Source organism: Crocuta crocuta, unplaced genomic scaffold (genome assembly GCF_008692635.1).
Source record: "Crocuta crocuta isolate KB4526 unplaced genomic scaffold, BGI_CrCroc_1.0 scaffold396, whole genome shotgun sequence".
NCBI lineage: Eukaryota > Metazoa > Chordata > Mammalia > Carnivora > Hyaenidae > Crocuta > Crocuta crocuta.
In genome coordinates, this window is record NW_027533259.1 from 3334642 (window position 1) to 3354443 (window position 19802).

At 38.6% G+C, this 19802-nt stretch overlaps 2 protein-coding genes across 6 annotated transcripts in view; one reads left to right on the forward strand and one right to left on the reverse strand.

Annotated features, from left to right (window-relative positions):
• Positions 1-19802, forward strand: part of CCDC146 (coiled-coil domain containing 146) — a 116078-nt gene that overhangs the window by 25475 nt on the left and 70801 nt on the right. The gene's annotated exons all lie outside the window — the stretch shown is intronic.
• On the reverse strand, positions 12158-18069 carry FGL2 (fibrinogen like 2). Its single transcript, XM_077746967.1, has 2 exons — positions 17374-18069; positions 12158-14938 (listed from the first exon to the last, which is right to left on the reverse strand). Exons 1-2 carry the CDS (start codon positions 17987-17989, stop codon positions 14232-14234), a joined length of 1323 nt encoding a protein of 440 aa, XP_077603093.1. The 5' UTR covers positions 17990-18069; the 3' UTR covers positions 12158-14231.

Consider the following 19802-nt stretch of genomic DNA (forward strand, 5'->3'; position numbering starts at 1 on the left):
GGTGGAAATTTTAAAATCTTTCCTATATGGTAAAAAAACTTTGGGATGTAACTGGAATGCACTTAAACATTTGGGGGTATTGACATGGCTAATATCTATTTACAAAGATTCAAGGTTTCTATGAGGATCATAAGAATACAAGCCATATTTCACTTTGCAAAGTAGATTAACAACTTAAATTCAATAAGCAAAATCGTACACTGCCAAAGAGTCCAGAGACAGAGAAAAGAGAGTTCCATGTTAAGGGATCCTTATACTTGGCATATTTACTTATTTTTTTATTAAAAATTTTTAATGTGTATTTTATTTTAGAAAGAGAGAGAATGAGAGAGAGAGAGAGAGACTGTGAGCAAAGGAGGGACAGAGAAAGAGGGAGACACAAAATCTGAAGCAGGCTCCAGGCTCTGAGTTGTCAGCACAAAGCCCGATGCGGAGCTCGAACTCATGAACGGTGAGATCATGACCTGAGCTGAAGTCAAGACGCTTAACTGACTGAGCCACCCAGACACCCCAGATATTGCTTTTTAAAATAAAGATTGGGGGGGGTACTTCAGATTCTGTGTCTCCCTCTGTCTCTACCCCTCCCCTGCTCTCTCTCTCAAAAATAAACATCTAAAAACTAAAATAAGGATTAGGAAGAAATACTTAATGGTATAGTTTTCTCCTTTGAGAAAGTTCTTGAGAGATAAAGTAAGTTGGCTTTTGAAGGCTGTAGCTCTCAGTAGAGAATATGCATCTTGTGCAATGGTACCTTCAATAACCCAAGAACTATTTGAATATACATTTGACCTTGAAAAACATGGGGATTAGGGATGCCAATCCCCCTGCACAGTTGAAAATATACATATAAGTTTGGCTCCCCCCAAACTTAACTACTAATAGCCTACTATTGGCCTTACCAATGACATAAATAGTTGATGAATACATATTTTGCATGTTATAAGTATTATACACTGTATTCTTAACAACAAAGTAAGATAGAATAAAAGAATGTTATTAAGAAAATCATAAGGAAGAGAAAATACATTACAAGTACTGTACTGTGTTTATTGAAAAAACTCCATGTGTAAGTGGACCCACGTAGTTCAAACTGGTGTTGTAGCATGTGACAGGATTTCTTTCCATTTTAAGACTATATAATATTCTGTTGTATGTACATATCACATTGTGTTTATCCATTCATCTGTCTATGGACACGGGTGATTTCCACCTCCTGGCTATTGTGAAAAATGTTGCTATGAACAGGGTGTACAAAATTCTCTTCAAGATCCTTGCTTTCAATTCTTTTGAAATTCTTTTGTATGCTACCTACGAGTAGCATAGCCAGTTCACGAATCTATGTTTTCTGAAACCTTGTTATTATTGCTAAAGTGCTGTCTATAGAAGCTGTAATAATTTATATTCCTGGAAACAATAAATAAATGTGTCTTTACACCGACACTGTGCACGATCTAATTTTTTGATCTTTGTCACTCTGATGAGAGGAAAAAGTTATCTCATCATAGTTTTCATTTACATTTACCTTAAAATGCATGGAGTGGTGCTTCTTTTCATATATTTAAGACTGTTTTACTTTTTTAATGTTCATTTATTTATTTTGAGAGAGAGAGAGAACCAGCAGGGGAGGGGCAGAGAGGAGCGGGACAGAGGACCTAAAGCAGGCTCTGTGCCCGATGTGGGGCTTGAACTCACAAACCGTGAGATCATGGCCTAAGCCAAAGTCAGGTGCTTAACAAACTGAGCCACTGGGTGCCCCTAGACAATTTAAAAGTGTAGTGTAATAGGAAAATGTCATGTATAGGAAGGGCAACAGATCAGGAGATGATTGCCATAGAAATGGTAGTTTATGGGGCGCCTGGGTGGCTTAGTCGGTTAAGCGTCTGACTTTCGCTTAGGTCATGATCTCGTGGTTCGTGGGTTTGAGCCCCGCGTCGGGCTCTGTGCTGACTGCCAGCTCGGAGCCTGGAGCCTGTTTCAGAGTCTGTCACTCCCTCTCTCTCTGACCCTCCCCTGCTCACGCTGTCTCTCTCTCTCTCCTAGAAATAAATAAAACATTAAAAAAAAATTTTAAAAAAAAGAAATGGTAGTTTATTACTCATAGTTCCTAAGAAAAGGGAGCATGCCATGAAAAGATGGACAGATTGGGGAAGCCCTGGGAACGGTCAGGAGGCAGAGGGAGAGGGAGGAATTGGGCAAGAGGCTTTATCTCGTTATTTTGGGGAAGGAATGAGTGACACAGTGTAGGCAGGCTGAGGATTGGTTAGCAGGAATAAGTTCAGAGGGCTCTGGGGCTGTCCCTAGTTATTTGGCACTTGGCATGGGGTAGGGAGGTGATAAGAGTAAGCGTATAGTGACCTGAAGGTGAGAGCCTAATAAGGAGCTGGTTGAGACTGTGGACTCTGGATTGGTTGGTTTGCATTTGAAAGTATACCTCCTCCAGGAGAAGGACTCCCTCTCTCAAGTGTGTATGTGGGGGAACAATAAGGGAGGCGGGAGGCCAAGGCAAGATGACTCAGGTATATTATCAGGTTGTCTAGAACAAGGTGTATCCGGCCAGCAGCGTAGGCACATAGAGCAAATGTCAAAGCATCAACTCTACAGAAGCTAGAAGCATGGGCACTACAAAGACCCATTTGTACTTCTTTTTTGTGTGAATTCTGTTCACATTTTCTTTCCATTTTTCTATTGTGTAACTTTTTTTCTTATAGATTCATAGAAACTCTTTATACATTTAGAAAACAGGCCTTTGTGTATAATATGCATTGCAAAAGTCTTCGTCTCAGTTTGTTGGGTTTCTTTTGAGTTAGCGTAAGGTGGTTTTTCTTTATGTGGAAATTTATTTGTTTGGGGGGGGAAATTTGTTTTTTGATGTGCTTTTCTTTTACAGCTTCAGATTCCATGTCATACTTTAGAAGACCTTCGTTACTCTGAGATCATAACTTTGTTTCCTGTGTTTTCGCCTAGCACGTTGATGGTTTGAGTCATCATATCTTAACCTTTGTTCCATTGTGCTTTTATGTGGATGTAAGGGCAAACAGGAAGGAAGCAGTAAGCTTAGAACCTAGTGCCAAGTCCAATGTCTTCTGAAGCAAAAGTTCTTTACATATCCCCAGCCCATCCATACCCAGTGAAGGCAAACAGGTACACCAGGGTGCATCAGAGATATGAAATCAGGGGGTGCAATAATTTTCTGACATCAAACCTCAGATTAAAAATATAGAGACTAGGGATGCCTGGGTGGCTCAGTTGGTTCAGCATCTGCCTTTGGCTCAGCTCATGATCTCATGGTTCCTCAGTTTGAGCCCTGCATCATGCTAGCTGCTGTCAGTGCAGAGCGTGCTTTGGATCTTCTGCCTCCCTCTCTCTCTGCCCCTCCCTTGCTGGCTCTCTCTCAAAAAGAAATAAAAACATTTTTTTAAAAATTTAACAAAAAAGAGTCTGTGCCATCTGAAAAGACTACATCTAAGAATCAACAGGTGCAAAATATCTTACATCTTAATGGCTTGGAAAAGAAAATCTCTGATCCACGAGGGTGGAGGAATGGTTCCATAAAAATGGGTCTTCATTCTAGTTGTGCATGTCCTAGGCATGCACCCTTGAGCAAGTCATTCTGGTTCTCTGAGTCTCATTTTACACGAATAGTACATTTCTCAGCTTATTGGCCCTAAGGGGTACCTCAGTGTCTACCCTGATGGACGGCTTCTATCACTCATTTCCAGTGGTATTCTTACACAGAAGCACCATATGTAAAGCAGATTTGGATGTGGGGATGCAGAGGGGAAGGATGCAGAGGGGGAAGGTCCCCTTCACATCTCCTGTCACCAGTGAACCTCATGCTCTGTACAGATAACCTGTGAACTGAATAAAACTGAGCTCTCTCCTACCTTAAAACCCATCACAGCAGAGCCTAGAGGAAACACAGATCTGCCTCCAGAAAGTCTTGGAAAGCAATCTGATTGTACAGAGTGCTCCTTTGAGAACAGAGGAGGGAATTCCACAGCGCATCATGCAGCAAAACCTCCTAAAATTCCTTGTCACAGCAGATGCCTCTCCCACATGCCTCTTAGCCCCTCTTGAAAAACTCCTCTAGAAACAGCTTTCCTACCCGAAAGCTGGGGGTTTTCCCCCTCCCTATCTCCACCCATCCTCTCCTTGATATCTTTGGTCATTTCATTATTTTGTAAGACAGTCTTCGGCGTTCCTTCCAACTTTCTTTCCCACTCAGTATCTCATCATCACCTCACAGACTCGGGCACAGAACTGAGCAATCAGGAGGTGGCAGGGCAGATAGTAGATACTGCACTCAGATTTGAATTTTTCCTTCCCTTAGATTTTCTTGCCTAAGATTAAGTGTCACCTCCTTAACTTTACAGGAAAATCCCTTTACAGTCTCCCCCATTCCCTTCTTATTTTTGCTACTGACCTCGGTCACAGACCACATGCTCCAGCCAAATTAGACATGTGAGTGTTTTCCAAACTAGCTCCTGATTTTCCAAACCGCTGGTGGCTTTGCTTATCCCATACCCAGACCAGAAGTGGTCTCCTTCACATTTCTGGGAGTCAGTATTCTCATCTTTCAAGGACAGCTCAGATCCTATCTTTTTCTTCAAGTATCCCTCTTCCTGACAAAGTGTGATCACTCTTGCTGCTGTCAGTTCCCTGCTTACTGCCTGTACCTTATGCCAGTTACCATTTTCTTTCCTGTGTTTTAAACTATAGTAGCTTTAGGAACAGTGAAAGCAGGAAGCCTGTGCTGTTTGTCTTGATACTCCAAGCAAACTCTTAGCTTACCATCGTGTGTGTAACCATGCCATTTTCAAAGAATGAATGTTCATAGCAATTAGTAGAGCCTTCTACCAAAAAACAAAAACAAAAACAAAACAAAACACAAAACCCACCCCACTACTAAATCCCTATTTTACAAAGCAAACTTAAAGAAGAGAAATCTCTTCCAACTTTCTGAATGCATTTAACCACATCAAGTCCACCTAAAACATCAGAGATTTAAATGTGTAATGTTAGAAATATCATGCCAAATTAGAATTGTCATGCAACTATATGAATTTTATTTTTGCTGGCCAAGCCCCCAAAGGGATATGTAGTGGGTAGGCAATGATTTTCAAATATTTTTTTGAAAGCAAACCTTTCCTTTAAGTGAAAGTTAAGGGGGGCCCCCAAGATATGAAAGAAAAGCAGATTTACTAAGCGAGCAGTGTTTCACGCCTCACGCGTTCTGCTGTCTTCTTCCTACCTTTGCTTCCTTTGGCCTTCGTGAACTACGTCTGCAGAACCTTAGGGACACAGCTTGAGAAGCCCTGCTCTAGTTGTTCAGCATGTTAAATACCAACTCCATATTCATCATACAAATATCAGTCTTCCTGTCCATCTTGCATAGCTCCCCGTGCTATGAGAGCCTCTGTGGATTTGTAATCGTAGACTGGATCAGATAAAGACAAAACTCTCACTTGAATATAGACCAGAAATAGGAAGTCACCGTCACTAACATCATTCATTTGTAAGCGATGTTTACATTTTTAAAAAATTATTTTACGTAACGAACGAAAATAAGAACTTTGGCATTTACATGAGAGAACTTTTGGCTTCCAAAGAACTTACAAAGTGCTTTGTACTTAAGCAGAATGTTTTCATCAGTGAATTCTGCCATGTAACCATGGAAGTAAAATAGTGTTTGGAGAGCATAGAATATTTGTTTGGCCTTTTCTGTCAGAGTTGTTATAAATTCTGACTTAGCTGAAGGAAGAAAATAATTTTTAACTGCTAGGTTAAGTAGGGACATTAACACCCTTGAAAATGTATTAATTTTTAAAGTGTCTCCTGTCAACCGAATATTATATAATTGTGTTGTTATGATACAAAAAATATGGCCTCACCTTAAATTGGGATTTAACTGGAATCATTTTCCACTTGAAAAATTCACATAGAAAGTCAGGGCAGGGGTGATTCTGAAGTTTACTTATGAATGTACTTTACCATGGAATCACCACAGGTAATTTGTCACGGAAAATTAGCCCATTTCATGAGAAATATACCAAGAAAGCCAGGAGAGCTGAAAATGGGCAATGGTCTACAGATGACAAACAATTTTTAGGGAACAGAGGTTGGTTTAATTGTTGTTGTTTTCAGGGAAGTCTTTAGTTAAGTGTAAAACATTACCTCCCTCTTGCAACATTACTCACAGCAGAGAGAACATGGGAAATGCTCCAAGGAAAGTGTCCAGCACAAGACAGGCACTCAGCAAGTGACAGCTGCTTATCATTATTAGAATTCAGAAGCAAGAACCTCTAAACAAAAACTAAAATAGGTTACTTGATTAACTGGAAAAAATGTGATACTACCATTACTGAAATATGTAAGCAAATAGTTTTGTGGACCCGTCTTTGGATAAACTTGCACAACGTGAGCACAAACTACTTGCTTCTTGCAGGAGATGAGAAAGCCAATTTCCAGACATAGAAACTGAACGAGTTTTCAACTTCTGTATGATTCCCAAATAAGATGAACCTTTGTATGAGGCCTTTTGTCATAGAGAAGCCATTTGTCTTAAATGGCATCATCCTTAATTACTTAAGAAAACTTTGAATGCTAGAGATTAAAGTCAGATTTTGAGAGTTTATATAATTTTTATTTAGAAAAAGTCTCATTCAAAATACTTTGATAAGCATAGAGCATCATGCTATATACATCATAGGCAAATGATACATACTTCTATTAAAATAAATAAACATAAATGTAATATCAGTTATTTTAAGAGGCTAAGACAAAGGCTATTTATTTTTAAATATGATTTTTTCAGAAGAATTTCAAAAGAAGAGTTTCTATTCTGAGATGTATACCATAGGTTTCTGTAAGTCGCTTAAAAAATAAGACAGGTATTTTTGAGATACCTTGTGATGTCTAGGAAGATGCCGATCATGAGTTAGCTAGATCATAGCTTCAGTTTTGGTTTACCCCTGGGACTTTAGGTAAGCGAAAGTACAGAGAAGAATTGAATATGGACATGGGCACAGGAGGCTGCTGACCTGACAGCAGTTGTCAAGGAGTGAAAGGAGCAAAGAAGGAGCCATGCTATGGCTTGTAGAGGAGAAGAGAGGAAGTAAAGAAGGTACAGTTCAAGGAATAACAGCAGCATGAATTCCACAGAATTTGTTACAGGGGATTTAAAGAAAACTATCTGAAGTTCTTTTATGTCAGTCCATTTTTTTAAGTTTATTTTTTTATTTTGAGAGAGAAATCTCAAGCGAGAGCAGGGGAGGGGAAGAGAGAGGAGGAGAGAGAGAGAGAATCCCAAGCAGGCTCTGTACTGTCAGTGGACAGCCTGATGCGAGGCTCAAACTCATGAACTGTGAGATCATGACCTGAGCTGGAATCGTGTCAGACACTTAACTGACTCTTAATGTCAGTCTGTTTTAAATAGCATTGTTCAAAATACGCTAGCTATTGGCTCACGGTGATTTTTTTTTTGTACTGACTTTTGACTCCATGAGCTGCATATCTATTTTATTTCAATGGGCAGGTTTCCTTGTGTATTATAGCATGTGTTACAAATAGCATGCATAAGCCTGCATGTGTATCATACATGTTCATCTGTGTGTGTATGTGTGCAAATACACCCAAGGGGAACCTACTCATATACAGAGGACTACACTCACTTCCGGCTGGACCCAACATTAGGGAAAAATTGCCGGTCAGATTCATTCATAGCCATTCTAGTGTTAACACCTTGAAAGCCATTAGAAATAGAAGATTTTGGTTATTGCTAACTAGGGTGACTTTTGGAAAATGTTTTTGAAAGGAACAAGCCTTAAGATCATGAATGTCTCTTAAATAAAGAGTAAGGGACACCTGGGTGGCTCAGTCAGTTACGTGTCTGACTTCGGCTCAAGTCATGATCTCATGATTCATGGGTTTGAGCCCTGCATCAGGCTCTGTGCTGACAGCTCAGAGCCTGGAGCCTGCTTCTGATTCTGTGTCTCCCTCTCTTTTTGCTCCTCCCCTGCTCATGCTCTGTCCCTCTGTCTCTCTCAAAAACAAATAATGAAAAAACAATTTTTAAATAAAAAGTAAAACCAGTCTCTGCTTAACTAAAGGTTTATAATCATAGCACACTCGTACCCTAATGATTCAAAATGACCATACATGATTACTCAAACTTCGGCATTACACTGTTAACAAAGAACATTTTTTAGCCTGTGGCCTAGTTCATAATTCTAGATGTCTTCTCCGAACATCATCATACTACCACCCAAATACCATCCATTCAGATGTATTATCGATCTCTGAACTTAGAAAGTTCAAAACTGCTGACTGCCCCCTCATGCCACGCCCACTACACTTTCCAGACCGGCTTTCCCCGCAGCCCTACCCACCTTAATGAACAGCAGCTCCATCCCTCACAGTTGCTCAGGCCAAAGTCCTATTTTTTCTGTGATGCCTACCGCTGAGTTTTTCACCATCCACCCCCATCTTTGGTCAGCAAATTCTGTCAGACTGTTCATGATTCAATTGTGTTTCCCAGAAGTGTACTCTCCCTTTTCAAGCTGGATGAGATCATGTACCTCCCCTGATCAAAACCCATTAGGGTTTTTACCTACTCAGAGGAAAAGGCAGAATTCTTACCATGACTTATAAAGTCTAGATGGTCTGGCAGCTGCCACCCCACCCCTGTTTAACCCCAACACCCCAGGTTCTCTCTGATAGCATCTTTCAAACCCCTTCCACCTTAGGCTGTCTGCTTTTCCTACACTGGCCTCCTTGCAGACCCTAAAACATGCCAAGTATCTTTGCACCTGACGCTCCCTCTCCTAGATATCTTCTCCCAGCTATCTGTGTGGCTCATTCTCTCATATCTTTAAGTCTGTTCAAATGTCACCTCTTTAGGGAGGTCTCCTCAGATCGCCTATGTAAAATAGAATCCTTCCTCTCATACTGCTTATATACTTTATCCTGCTTAATTTTTATGGCATTTATTATATATTGTTTGTTTATTCATCTCCTCTGCTAAGATATAAACTCCCGGACTATAGGGTTTTTGGTAACTGATATATCTCTGACTTTCTAAAACACCGTCTGGCACATGGTGTACACTCAGTAAATACTTTTTTGAATGAATTACACCTGAATCCACTTCAACATTTCTATTTCCATATGGCTTTTCATTCCAAGACATTTCTGGCTTCTTAATTTTAGTTAGTGTGAGCTGCTCTCGAAACTAGGTTTGCGTTAACTAATCAAGCAAACAGAAGCAAACACATCTGCTCAAGCTAGCCCACTGAATCCAGAACTTCTGGTAAATATATCCATATCAATAGATCCGGTCACATCTGAAATTCTGGTTTTTGCTTCCTTTTAGTCAAGCGACCTTGTCAAAATCTGTTCCCACGTGTTCCCCAGCTTTCTGCTGATAAACATTCGCAAATTGGTCTAAAGTCTTCTCTTCCGATTTGACTTCATAATTTACATGAGAACATGACCTGGTTGCAGGTCTGGAGAGGCTGAGGAGCGGGATGACGGAGCCTAAGGGACAATTAAGATCTCTCCGTGGGGGAGGGGCCACTTCAGGGAGCAAAGGTGGCTCATTCACATTTGGGAATTCAGGAGACTGAGTTCTCCAAGTACACCCAATTTCCCTCATTTCTATTCTCACTTCCAACTCTTCCCAACTAGTAAACAAAAGAAACCTGGTATCGATAGGATTCAGTAGACATTGCATTTTGGCAAGACACAGGAAGAAATTAGTTTGGAGTCAGCCAACTCTCTCGTCACCTCTGGGGAGAGGGAGGAGATTGGAATTGAAGATGGTTTAGGAAGGGGTCTTTAATCTAATTTTAATTTTTTTAATTAAAGCATTCATGAATTTTGTATGATTAAAATTAATTTCAAAATTATGGCATAAGAAGTACAAAAAAACACTTTTTTTTTCTTTAGGAACACAGGTAGAACAATGACTGTCCATTCTGGTACTGCCACGTGTGGTATGGGCCCAGAGGCAGGGTCCCAGAACCCCTTCTAGAGTAGAGGTTTGCCAGTGTATGTATGTGCCTCTGATATCTATAGTAATATCTGATCATCTCTTGCCATATTTCCCCCTGGGTTCAACCACTTCTCACCTCTGTTCACAATCTCCCAAATCCTCAGATTTGACAGTATCTGCTCCTTCCCCAGTTATAACTCCAGATTCCTCAGGCTACAGCTCTTTCTCTTTGGTAACATATTTATGGACCACTTTGAATAATAAGACTGTCACAAAATGGCTTTATGTCCTAGCCAAACAGATTGATTTCAAGGTAGAACCCAGACATTGTTGAATAATGTAACATATAATAAGGAATATATAGCATGGTATAGGACTGAAGAAGAGAGGTACAAACCACCTCCTAATGTTATCAGAACAGACTGCCCAAAAGAGATAACGATTTAGGAGAAGGAAGAGGAGGAGGACAGGGAGGGGGAGGAGATATATAATGTTCTAGGTGCTTCATATGTTAGCCTGTCAATAACTCTATCAGGCAGATTCTACTGTTATCCATTTAAAATTTTTTATTAAATGTTTGTATTTATTTTTGAGTGAGAAAGAGAGAGAGCCAAGACAGAGCACAAGAGGGGAAGGAGCAGAGAGAGAAGGAGACACAGAATCAGAAGCAGACTCCAGACTCTGAGCTGTGATCACAGAGCCCAATGCAGGGCTTGAATTCATGAAATGCAATCACGACCTGAGCTGAAGTCAGATGCTTAACTGACTGAGCCACCCAGGTGCCCCCACTCTTACCCATTTTATAACTGAAAGAACCAAATGACCGTGAGATTAATTGACTTTGTGATCTCACAGCTTGCAGATGGTGGAGCTGAAATTCAAACCTAGCAAGTCCATCTTCTGAGTCCCTGCTCTAGATCATGGGCAGTAAGACAAAACTCAGCAGGGGGTTAGGATGGCATTCTATCTAGACCAAGGGAAGAGTATACACAAAAGTCACGAACAACTTAAAGAACATGGGAATTGTGCAAGAACAGGGCATTCGGTTTGGCAGGAGTATAGTTAGTGGCAGAAAAGGACACTGAAAGAGGAAGCAGAAACCAGTTCACGAAGGGGCTCCTTTGCTGGATTTATCATATAGGAAATGAGCACTTGTTGGAAGGTTTTAAGCAGGGCAGTAATATGATCAGAACTGTATTTCTGAATAGTGTCTCTGACAGTGAAGTGGAGGGTGGGTTGGAATAGATAGAAACTGGAGGCATGGGTTACTCTGAAAAAGCGTTTGTATTATCCAAAGGGGCTGATGAGGGGCCGAGCCAGCAGGAATGTTAATGATGGAAAAAGATGGAGCTAAATGCTGCAGAACAAAACAGAAACTTTTGTATTTCAAAGGTGTCAACAGTATTCTGGTGGGAAGTGAGATAATGGTGTTCTTTTGCCTCTGTCTTCCTGTTAATGAAATAGCACTCATTAAAGTCTTCAAAAAGAGTCAAAGGTAAAGTCTAGTTAGGTAAACATTATGCAACTTTTCAGACAAGAGTAAATATATAAATATGATTTTACTAACAATAATATTTAACGTTACTATGTTGCAGAAATAAATAGATGTGGAGATTAAATCTTTTATTTTATAGGGTTGGTGGAGGATGTGAGACATAAACTTATTTATACATAAAAGAAAATAAGAATTCCAAATAAAAGCTTATCATGATGACAGTACCCATCACTTTTACTTTTAAAACCTTTTTTTGGGTAACCACTCAAAAGTAAGGGCCAGGAAATTTTGTTGCTAGGGTATCTTTTATACTTTTATATTTAATCTCTTTATTGGACAGACGTGTCATTAATTCATTGGAATTACTGCCTATAAGAAAAATTAGATTTTTCTTCTTAGCAATGAGTGGATCAGTTTCACTTGGAATTTCTAAGAACTGGTTTTAGTCAACATTTTCAAAAATAATAAAGTTTAGAAACGAAGTCTTACTAAAATAACAAATGGAACCAATATGTTAATAATCCACATTTGTGAACATTAGCTCATATTAGTGAATACCTATGTTAGAGCAAAATGCTCTCTCAGATATAATCTATTTCCATCACCAAGTTAAAGATTAGCAAAGCATAAAATATATTTTATAAATGACATGAAATGATTTCAAAAAGGAATTTCTATATCATAGAATTTTTATTAGAAAAGTGCCATAAAAGTATAATAGAAAATAAAATTTAATCTTTTGAAATAAGTGGAAAGATAAAAGAACAGCTTTTGAGTATTTACATGGATTAATGAATTATTTGACAAGTCTTCTGAAATGATAACCTCATTCCCATTAAATCAGTGGATACTCACTTTATGAGCCAGTTTTCTTTAGAACTGTATTTTGTGAAGAGTCCATATTTTTTCTTTTTTTCCAGTGTGAGAAACACAAGTTTGAGAGGATAAGATCTACTTCATGACTCTATTTTTGATCATGGAAATTGACTTAAACTTACGCACATATCAACAATGACATATAGTAAATGAAAATTATCTTATATGAAATACATTGTATAGTATCAAAATCTTCTTAATCTTTTTTTAAAAAACAAAAAAGATAGAAAAAAGTGTAAATCAATTACATTTACATTTGTTATACTATTGAGTAGATATGAAGACATGAAATCTACCATGATATTTTATATTTCGGCTGTCACAATTCTATTTGCATTTCTCTTGCCTTAGCATTTTTAATAGCATTCATAATAACTTAATTTTCATCATGTGTACCTGAAAACTTTGTATGTTGTATATTTTTAAGAGTATCTTGCTTCTTTTTGGTTAGAGTTTTCTACAAAGGGCAATATTTGAAAAAGTTAATTTGTTTCCTAAAGCTACTATCCTATTTAATCATTTTCAAATAATGAGTAAAGTTGTATCTTTTTGAGCATATTTTTAGTTACTGTGGTAGAAACAAACTAGAAATTAAAGACTGAATACATTTCTATGACTCACATACAGTATATTGTTTCAAATTTTATTCTAGAGTATTTTTTAAATGTTCAGCAGAATACCACTGTTCTCTTTGAAATGATCCCTTTTTACAATGATTAAATGTAACACTATTTTTCATAATCTTTAAAAACTGATACCTGCACTCCAGAATTAGTGAATGATAAAAGCTTCAGATATTTTAGTTTGGTTAAAAAAAATAAACACCTGTATTTAAATTTTCTTTTAAAAACATAAGCAATACACCAGTTATAGTTGAGATACATAATATTTGATCTACTATTCTATATATATCAAAATACATATGTCTTATAAAACTTAGCTTTCTATGAAGTGAATCACTTAATGAAAATATTGCTTTGGATATAAATGCTTTGGCCCTTGGAGTAATCTTGTCTATAAATAAATGTTTCATTCCCCACCCACACCTACCCTTCCAAAAGAAAGCCTACCAGTAGTCATGCACAGTAATGAGCAATCTTAAATTAAAAACTATTGTGCATATAAAGCAAAGGAAGCTAATTTTTATAGTAAAGCAGTTTTAACCATCCAGCACCTAAAGAGTTATTAACTGTGAATTAATTAATAACCTTTAAACCATGGTCTTTAAGGTTGAATTAATTTTCTGAATGCTTTTAGGCATTCACCTACCGAATTATTTTAAATGACAAATATTTTACATTTCACAAATAGTACATGAACAGGTTTAATTACATATATTTCCCTTTGTCTGGGAGCTAAAATGCTGTAAGGTCTTCCTGACCCAAAGGAAATGCCATAAATTGAGAAAGTTTATCTCAGAATGAGGATTAGGGTATTTAGAGAAAAATAAATACCCAATAACTGACTAGAGCCTGAAAAGAGGTGTTTAAGTCACAATCAAAATACAGATTACTTGTGTAAAAATCCAGCTTGCTAAATAAAAAATAGTTTCATAATTATAGCAAGTAATATAAGTAAATGGAAAAATTTTCAACTAATAGAAATTAAGGAAATCATTAATCTAATATGTAATTCTCAATACTCCCAATTGCTTTGCAAATACTCATCTGTATAACAGTATAACAGCAACAAAGGACTCCTATAAAACTGTACTTTTTCAGCTTTATTTCAAACACTGTGTAGCATAAGAACCTACTGCTAGAAATAAATTTTTAGTCATAAAAAAGGAGTGTGAAACATATTCCAAAGTGCTTAAGAAATTAATTGCCCTATTAGGTAATGAATACCCAGAAGAATGAGTTCAGTGATTTATGGCTTAAAGTGCTTGGGTCTAATCATCATTTTGGCCTCTTTGAAGGAGGACTTGTAGCCACCCGGGTGTGCCTCAGTTATACCAGGCCAGGTGCCCCAGAAAATCCCATTACGGACACCTCTATATTTCTGGTGATAATATTTGCCATTTAAGTTTGCAGAAAGACAAGCATCAAACCACCAGCCTGAACTGTAATAGAGCCCACAGTTCCCAGAGGGATACCGATCATTGTCTCTATCTGGGGTGGTGAAATACTTCAGATCATGGTTGTAATGTTTACTGAAATGTAAGGCATCTCCAGCTGTGCCATTATAGTTACCTATGTGTAAACGGTATTTGAGAAACTCGTTGGCCACGTAAAACTGATCATACAAGGCATAGAGTTTGACACCATTAAAGTCTTCAAGATCTATTCTTAGAATCATTTCCTTACTCTTGGTCAAAAGATGAATTTTATCGTTCCCCAGCCAAAATTCTCTTCTGAGGTTCCCAAAGCCTACTTTGTAGTCTTGCCATGTTCTGGTGAAGTTGGTACTTCCATCGAGCCGTGACTGCAGCACTGTCCAGCCTCCCCCCATGGTCTCCATGTCACAGTAGACTTCAAAGCTACTATTTTTGGGATCCGGTGTGACTCTGTAGGTCTCACTGCTTCTTTTCCCTATTGTGTAGTAGTCAGAGCAATCTTTATATATTAGATGTTGAACTGAAGGGGGAAGAAGAGAAAGGCATTGGATTTTGTTAATAAAAAAAGATTCATCTGAAGAATTCTTTGTATCTACAAAGGCAATTTGATAATTTAGTCAGTGGTGTTCATGAAACCCTACTCTGCAAAACTTACTTGACCCTGTTTAGCAAATGTTTATTAAGGCATCAGAATAAGAACTTGGTGCTATAAAGCAGACAAGGCTCTCCAACATACTCCAGGGTGGTAATAATAGTACCAATGTTCATAACAACAACAAGAACGAGATCAATAAAATAGTTTTGGTAATTTAGTAATACTTAGTGAGTGCTACTTATGTGTTCTAGGCATTCTACCAAAGATTTGATAACATTTTCACACTTAATCTGCACATTGACCTTATGAGGCAGGTCTTCCAATCTCCAGGTGTGGATACTTAGGGTCAAAGAGATCCAGTGGCTTGGCCAACTTCACAAAAGCATTAGGTGGTGGAGCCAAGACACATACTGAGATCTGGCTGGCTGTAAAGCTTGTTCTTGTAGCTACCGCATTCCTTGGTCCTAAAGGTCAGATACTTCCAACTCTTCTAGAACTGCATTCCATGTTTACAGAAGAAGCAAAGTTTCTATTTCCTTTTACCTAATGAGGCTGATAACCCTCTTTTGTCAGAAAGCTTTATAGGCTATGTTCCAAATTATGTATTAAAATTCCAGGGTATAGAATTGATCATATATTCATATTTATTTCACTTGCTTGACAACTAAAGAAGCTCAAGTAAAAAACAGATTTTTTTCAAAAAATATACCAATATACTTTTTTTATGCTTCCCCACACGTTTGCAAATACTTTTCTCTTTCCAAGATTTTGTTTAAATATGGTGTAGTTTTAGTTTCTGCCATAAAATTTAGTGATTCTCCACTTACATACAACACCCAGTGCTTATCACAACAAGTACCCTCCTTAATACCCATCACTCATTTAGCCCATCCCCCCACCTCCCCTCCAGCAACCCTCAGTTTGTTCTCTTTGGTTAAGAGAGAACTTACGGTTTGCCTCCCTCTGTCTTTTTACCTTATTTTATTTTTCCTTCCCTTCCTCTATGTTCATCTGTTTTGTTTCTTAAATTCCACATATAAGTGTGATCATATGATATTTGTCTTTATCTGACTAACTTATTTTGATTGGCATCATACACTCTATACCAATATTCTTATTCTGAATTTATTATCTGGAAAGTACTTAGCCAGCATTTCACATATTTGGTTTCCAGAAAGAAACAACAAGTGGTTATGTCCAGGATGGTTCCGTAGGAATCAAATACGGGTATTTACTCTTAGATAATTTTTATAAAGATTTGGGCCATATAAAGTAAATTTAATATAAGCTACTCAAAGGCAAAAACAAATCTGTTCGTATGTATTTAGAACTCAAAGTATTTCAATATTTCCCCTAAACTCTTGGTATAAAAATAGATGGTAGAATCTTGTTCATATTCGTTACAAGCTGCTATGCAGCATCAAATCTAATGTGCACCCCGGATGTCACCTAAGACAGGAACCTCTGCCTTGCCATTCAGACATGGGCTGGCAGAAGTATTAACAACAGCCCCACCTTCAGATCCCTGGCAGATTCCCTGGGGATGGAGCACACATGAGGTGCTTGTTCCAAATGAATGTGATCTCCATCCCTTCAACCCTACATGCATGGTAAGTGGAGGTCCTAATGCAGAGATGGTTTTCCAAAGTGTAACAAGACCATCAGCAGCAGTGTATCAGGTGGAAAGCCAGCACTTGGCGGAACCAGCTAGAAGTTTGTGGGCACAGTAGGGAGCTAAGTTTGTGGACTTCTGGCATGCCAAAACTCACCCCTTAAAATGTTTTTGTGCCACTCAAAGCAAAAAGTTTTCCACACACATGAAGCCATATAGCTGTTTTTATTCCGTTTACAAAATCTCCTGTTTTCACTAGATATTTGGGATTATGAACGGCAGATAAATTAAAATCTTTCAAAGATTTCCTGTGGCCACATGAGAGGAGCAGTCAGCCAACCACAGGAAACTGATTTCCAATGAACAAAGCATAGCTGGAAATATAGCCTTATCTGTACTGTTTTGAAACACTTCAGTGAAGAGATAAATAAGCGAAAAGCACTAAAACATTAAGAAATAGTATCTCTCTACTTCAATCTGCGTGTAGCCCTGGCATTAACAAATAGGATCTTTGAAATTGAAAGTGCTTTCTAATGGATACAGAACTAATTATGATTTTCGTAATTAAGTCTGATTTCTGTGGTCACATTTGCAAAGAGATTAGTTTTTCCTGTACTACCTTGATGAATAGAAGGCTTAATTTCTCTCATCTGTCATTTGTTTAACTTCCTTGCAAAGGTTAATGATTATAGATACTGTTTAGCCATATAACATTCACGAACAGATGATAAGAAAACATTGTACATACGTGGACGTGACTGTATTTCCTCTTGATTGGGACACTTAGATGAACACTTGCCATCCAAACTATTGACTACAAATGTTAGATTTGCCACTTTGCTATCAACATAATTTTCTATGTTGTTCATATTTACAAGGTTGAGCTTCTCCAGGCGACCCTGAAGCACATCGATCTCCTCCTTCGCATTCTTTAGGTCAGAGGACAGCTTGTTAACCTCACTCTCTAATTCTCGAACTCTGTTGTCATCGGCTTCTCCCAGCGTTCCGGGGCTAGGTAACATCGGTCCATTTCTGCCGGGGTCTCGGCTGTCATCAGCTTGCAGTTTGCAGTCTTGGCAAGATTTCTTGAGGCTAGTTACCATTTCCTTGAGGTTCTGGACTTCCTTGAACACCTCCTCGATCCTGCCGAACTGCTTCGGGAGCTGAATGGTCAGCGGGGGCAGGCTCACCTGGTAGGGGCATTCACCACCCTCCTCGCATTTCCCTCTGCTTTCTAGTCTCACCGGGCAGGCATCCTTGGCCGTTTCATCTTTAATTTCCTCCGTTTCATTGTTTGCCACAACCAAAACGCCGTAAGCGGCGAGGACAGCCGAGCTCAGCCCCCACCAGTTGGCTAGCTTCATCGTTGCTCGGCGGCAGCGCTCACTCCGGCTGGGACGCGTGCGGGCCGGAGCTGTTTTAATAGCCGCAACTGCCTGCTTGAGTCAGGCTTTCTGTGTTCTCAGAAAAGGGCGGGAGCGCTTGCATCACCAGTTTCAGAATCGCAGAGGAAGAGGAGACTGTTCTTTTTACACGCAGCTTGCCAAAACCTGTTATTTATTCTCAGAATAATACACATCAGAATTACTGTAGTTGCCTGGGTGTACAGATTCCTCAAGTTTCACTTTTTTCAGTTAGTTTATGAAGCATCAGAAAAATCTTGGATTTCAAAATAATTATGCTTGAAATAAATTGTACTTAACGCCCCTGGAAAAACTAGCTTTTTAAAGATAAAAAAAATTAATGTGCTAGTTACCCAGACTGAAGAACAGAAAGTTTACAAAAATGGAAATGGTCTTTTTTTTTCCTTTTTAGAATGGGGTGGGTCATCGGGGATTCTGTATATTCTTCATGTTGGAGTTTGAGGTGAAATCTTAAGCACTTAAATTTTTTTTGTTAATATGGCAAAAAGTGAAGCTTTCTGACTCACACCATGCACTTTTGTTTCTTCTATTTGAAAAGGGGAAGAAAACTGGTAGAGAGAAAGGGGTTGCTTTCTATTCCTTTGGCCTTAACCTAGTGTAGTAGAAATGTTTACATGATAAAAAGTACATCATTGCCTTTCATCAAAACCAGCAGCCTCCCGCTTTGCCTTCACCATGTTTGTGATTCTATTCTGCATTTGCCCTCATGTGAATCTTTGAACTTTTCTTGGCTCTGTTCGGATTCTCCTCCTATCCCCAGCATCTCTGCCTCCCCATCCCACTGGCAACCATGCCTCTGTGCTTTCTTCCTCCCATGGTGGATTACTCCACCTGGTCTCTATGCCACTTGCTCCAGCACTTCCCTGCCTACTTGTCAGACTCATGCCTTTTCAGACTTTCCTTGGGTTAAACCTTTTTTTCACAACTTTCAACCTTTTCTCCTCAGAGACTGAGAGGCAGGAAGGGGGGGAACAATTTCAACGGAAGAACCCACCTCCTTTTAAGTTGTTTTGCATATTGGCATCTCATATAAGTTTTTTTATTTTAAAAAAGATTTTTTTTTTGCTTTAAAAATAATTTCAAAAATAACCGACATGGATAAAAATCTGGATTCTTTGTTGTGCTACTTAAAGTATTCTGTAATCTGTTTCATAGTTATTTCTTTGATTTCCTATGATTTTTCTATATATCCCCTTCATTCAAGCCAAATACCCTAGTCACCCTAACTCTTTATGTTCTCTAAATGTGTCAGGCTCACTTTACATTTTGGCAGTTGTGTTTACTCCTGATTACTTGGAAGACATGGATTCTAGCCCTGGATCTACCTGCTATTAAATATATAGATTTGTGTGTGGGAGGGGGGGAGAATGCAAGTGGGGAGGGGCAGAGTGAGGGATTCAGAGGATCTGAAACAGGCTCTATGCTGACAGTTGACAACAGTGAACCAGATGTGGGGCTTGAACTCATGAACCGTGAGATCATGACCTGAGCTGAAGTCGGGAGCTCAAATGACTGAGCCATCCAGGTGCCCCAAATATATAGATCTTTAACTTCTATATGACTTGGTTCCTGTAGCTGTGAAGGAGATATCTGGCTATTCTTCCCTCATACAAGAATGATAGTTATAAAAGCTTTGAGTGAAATGTTAAGGGAAAAAAATGTGTTTAAGTGTAACATTCTTTCCAGACAAATTTATCAAACACATTTTGCACACCTTATGCCTCATTTTCCTCCATCTTCTTCCAGTTTTTAA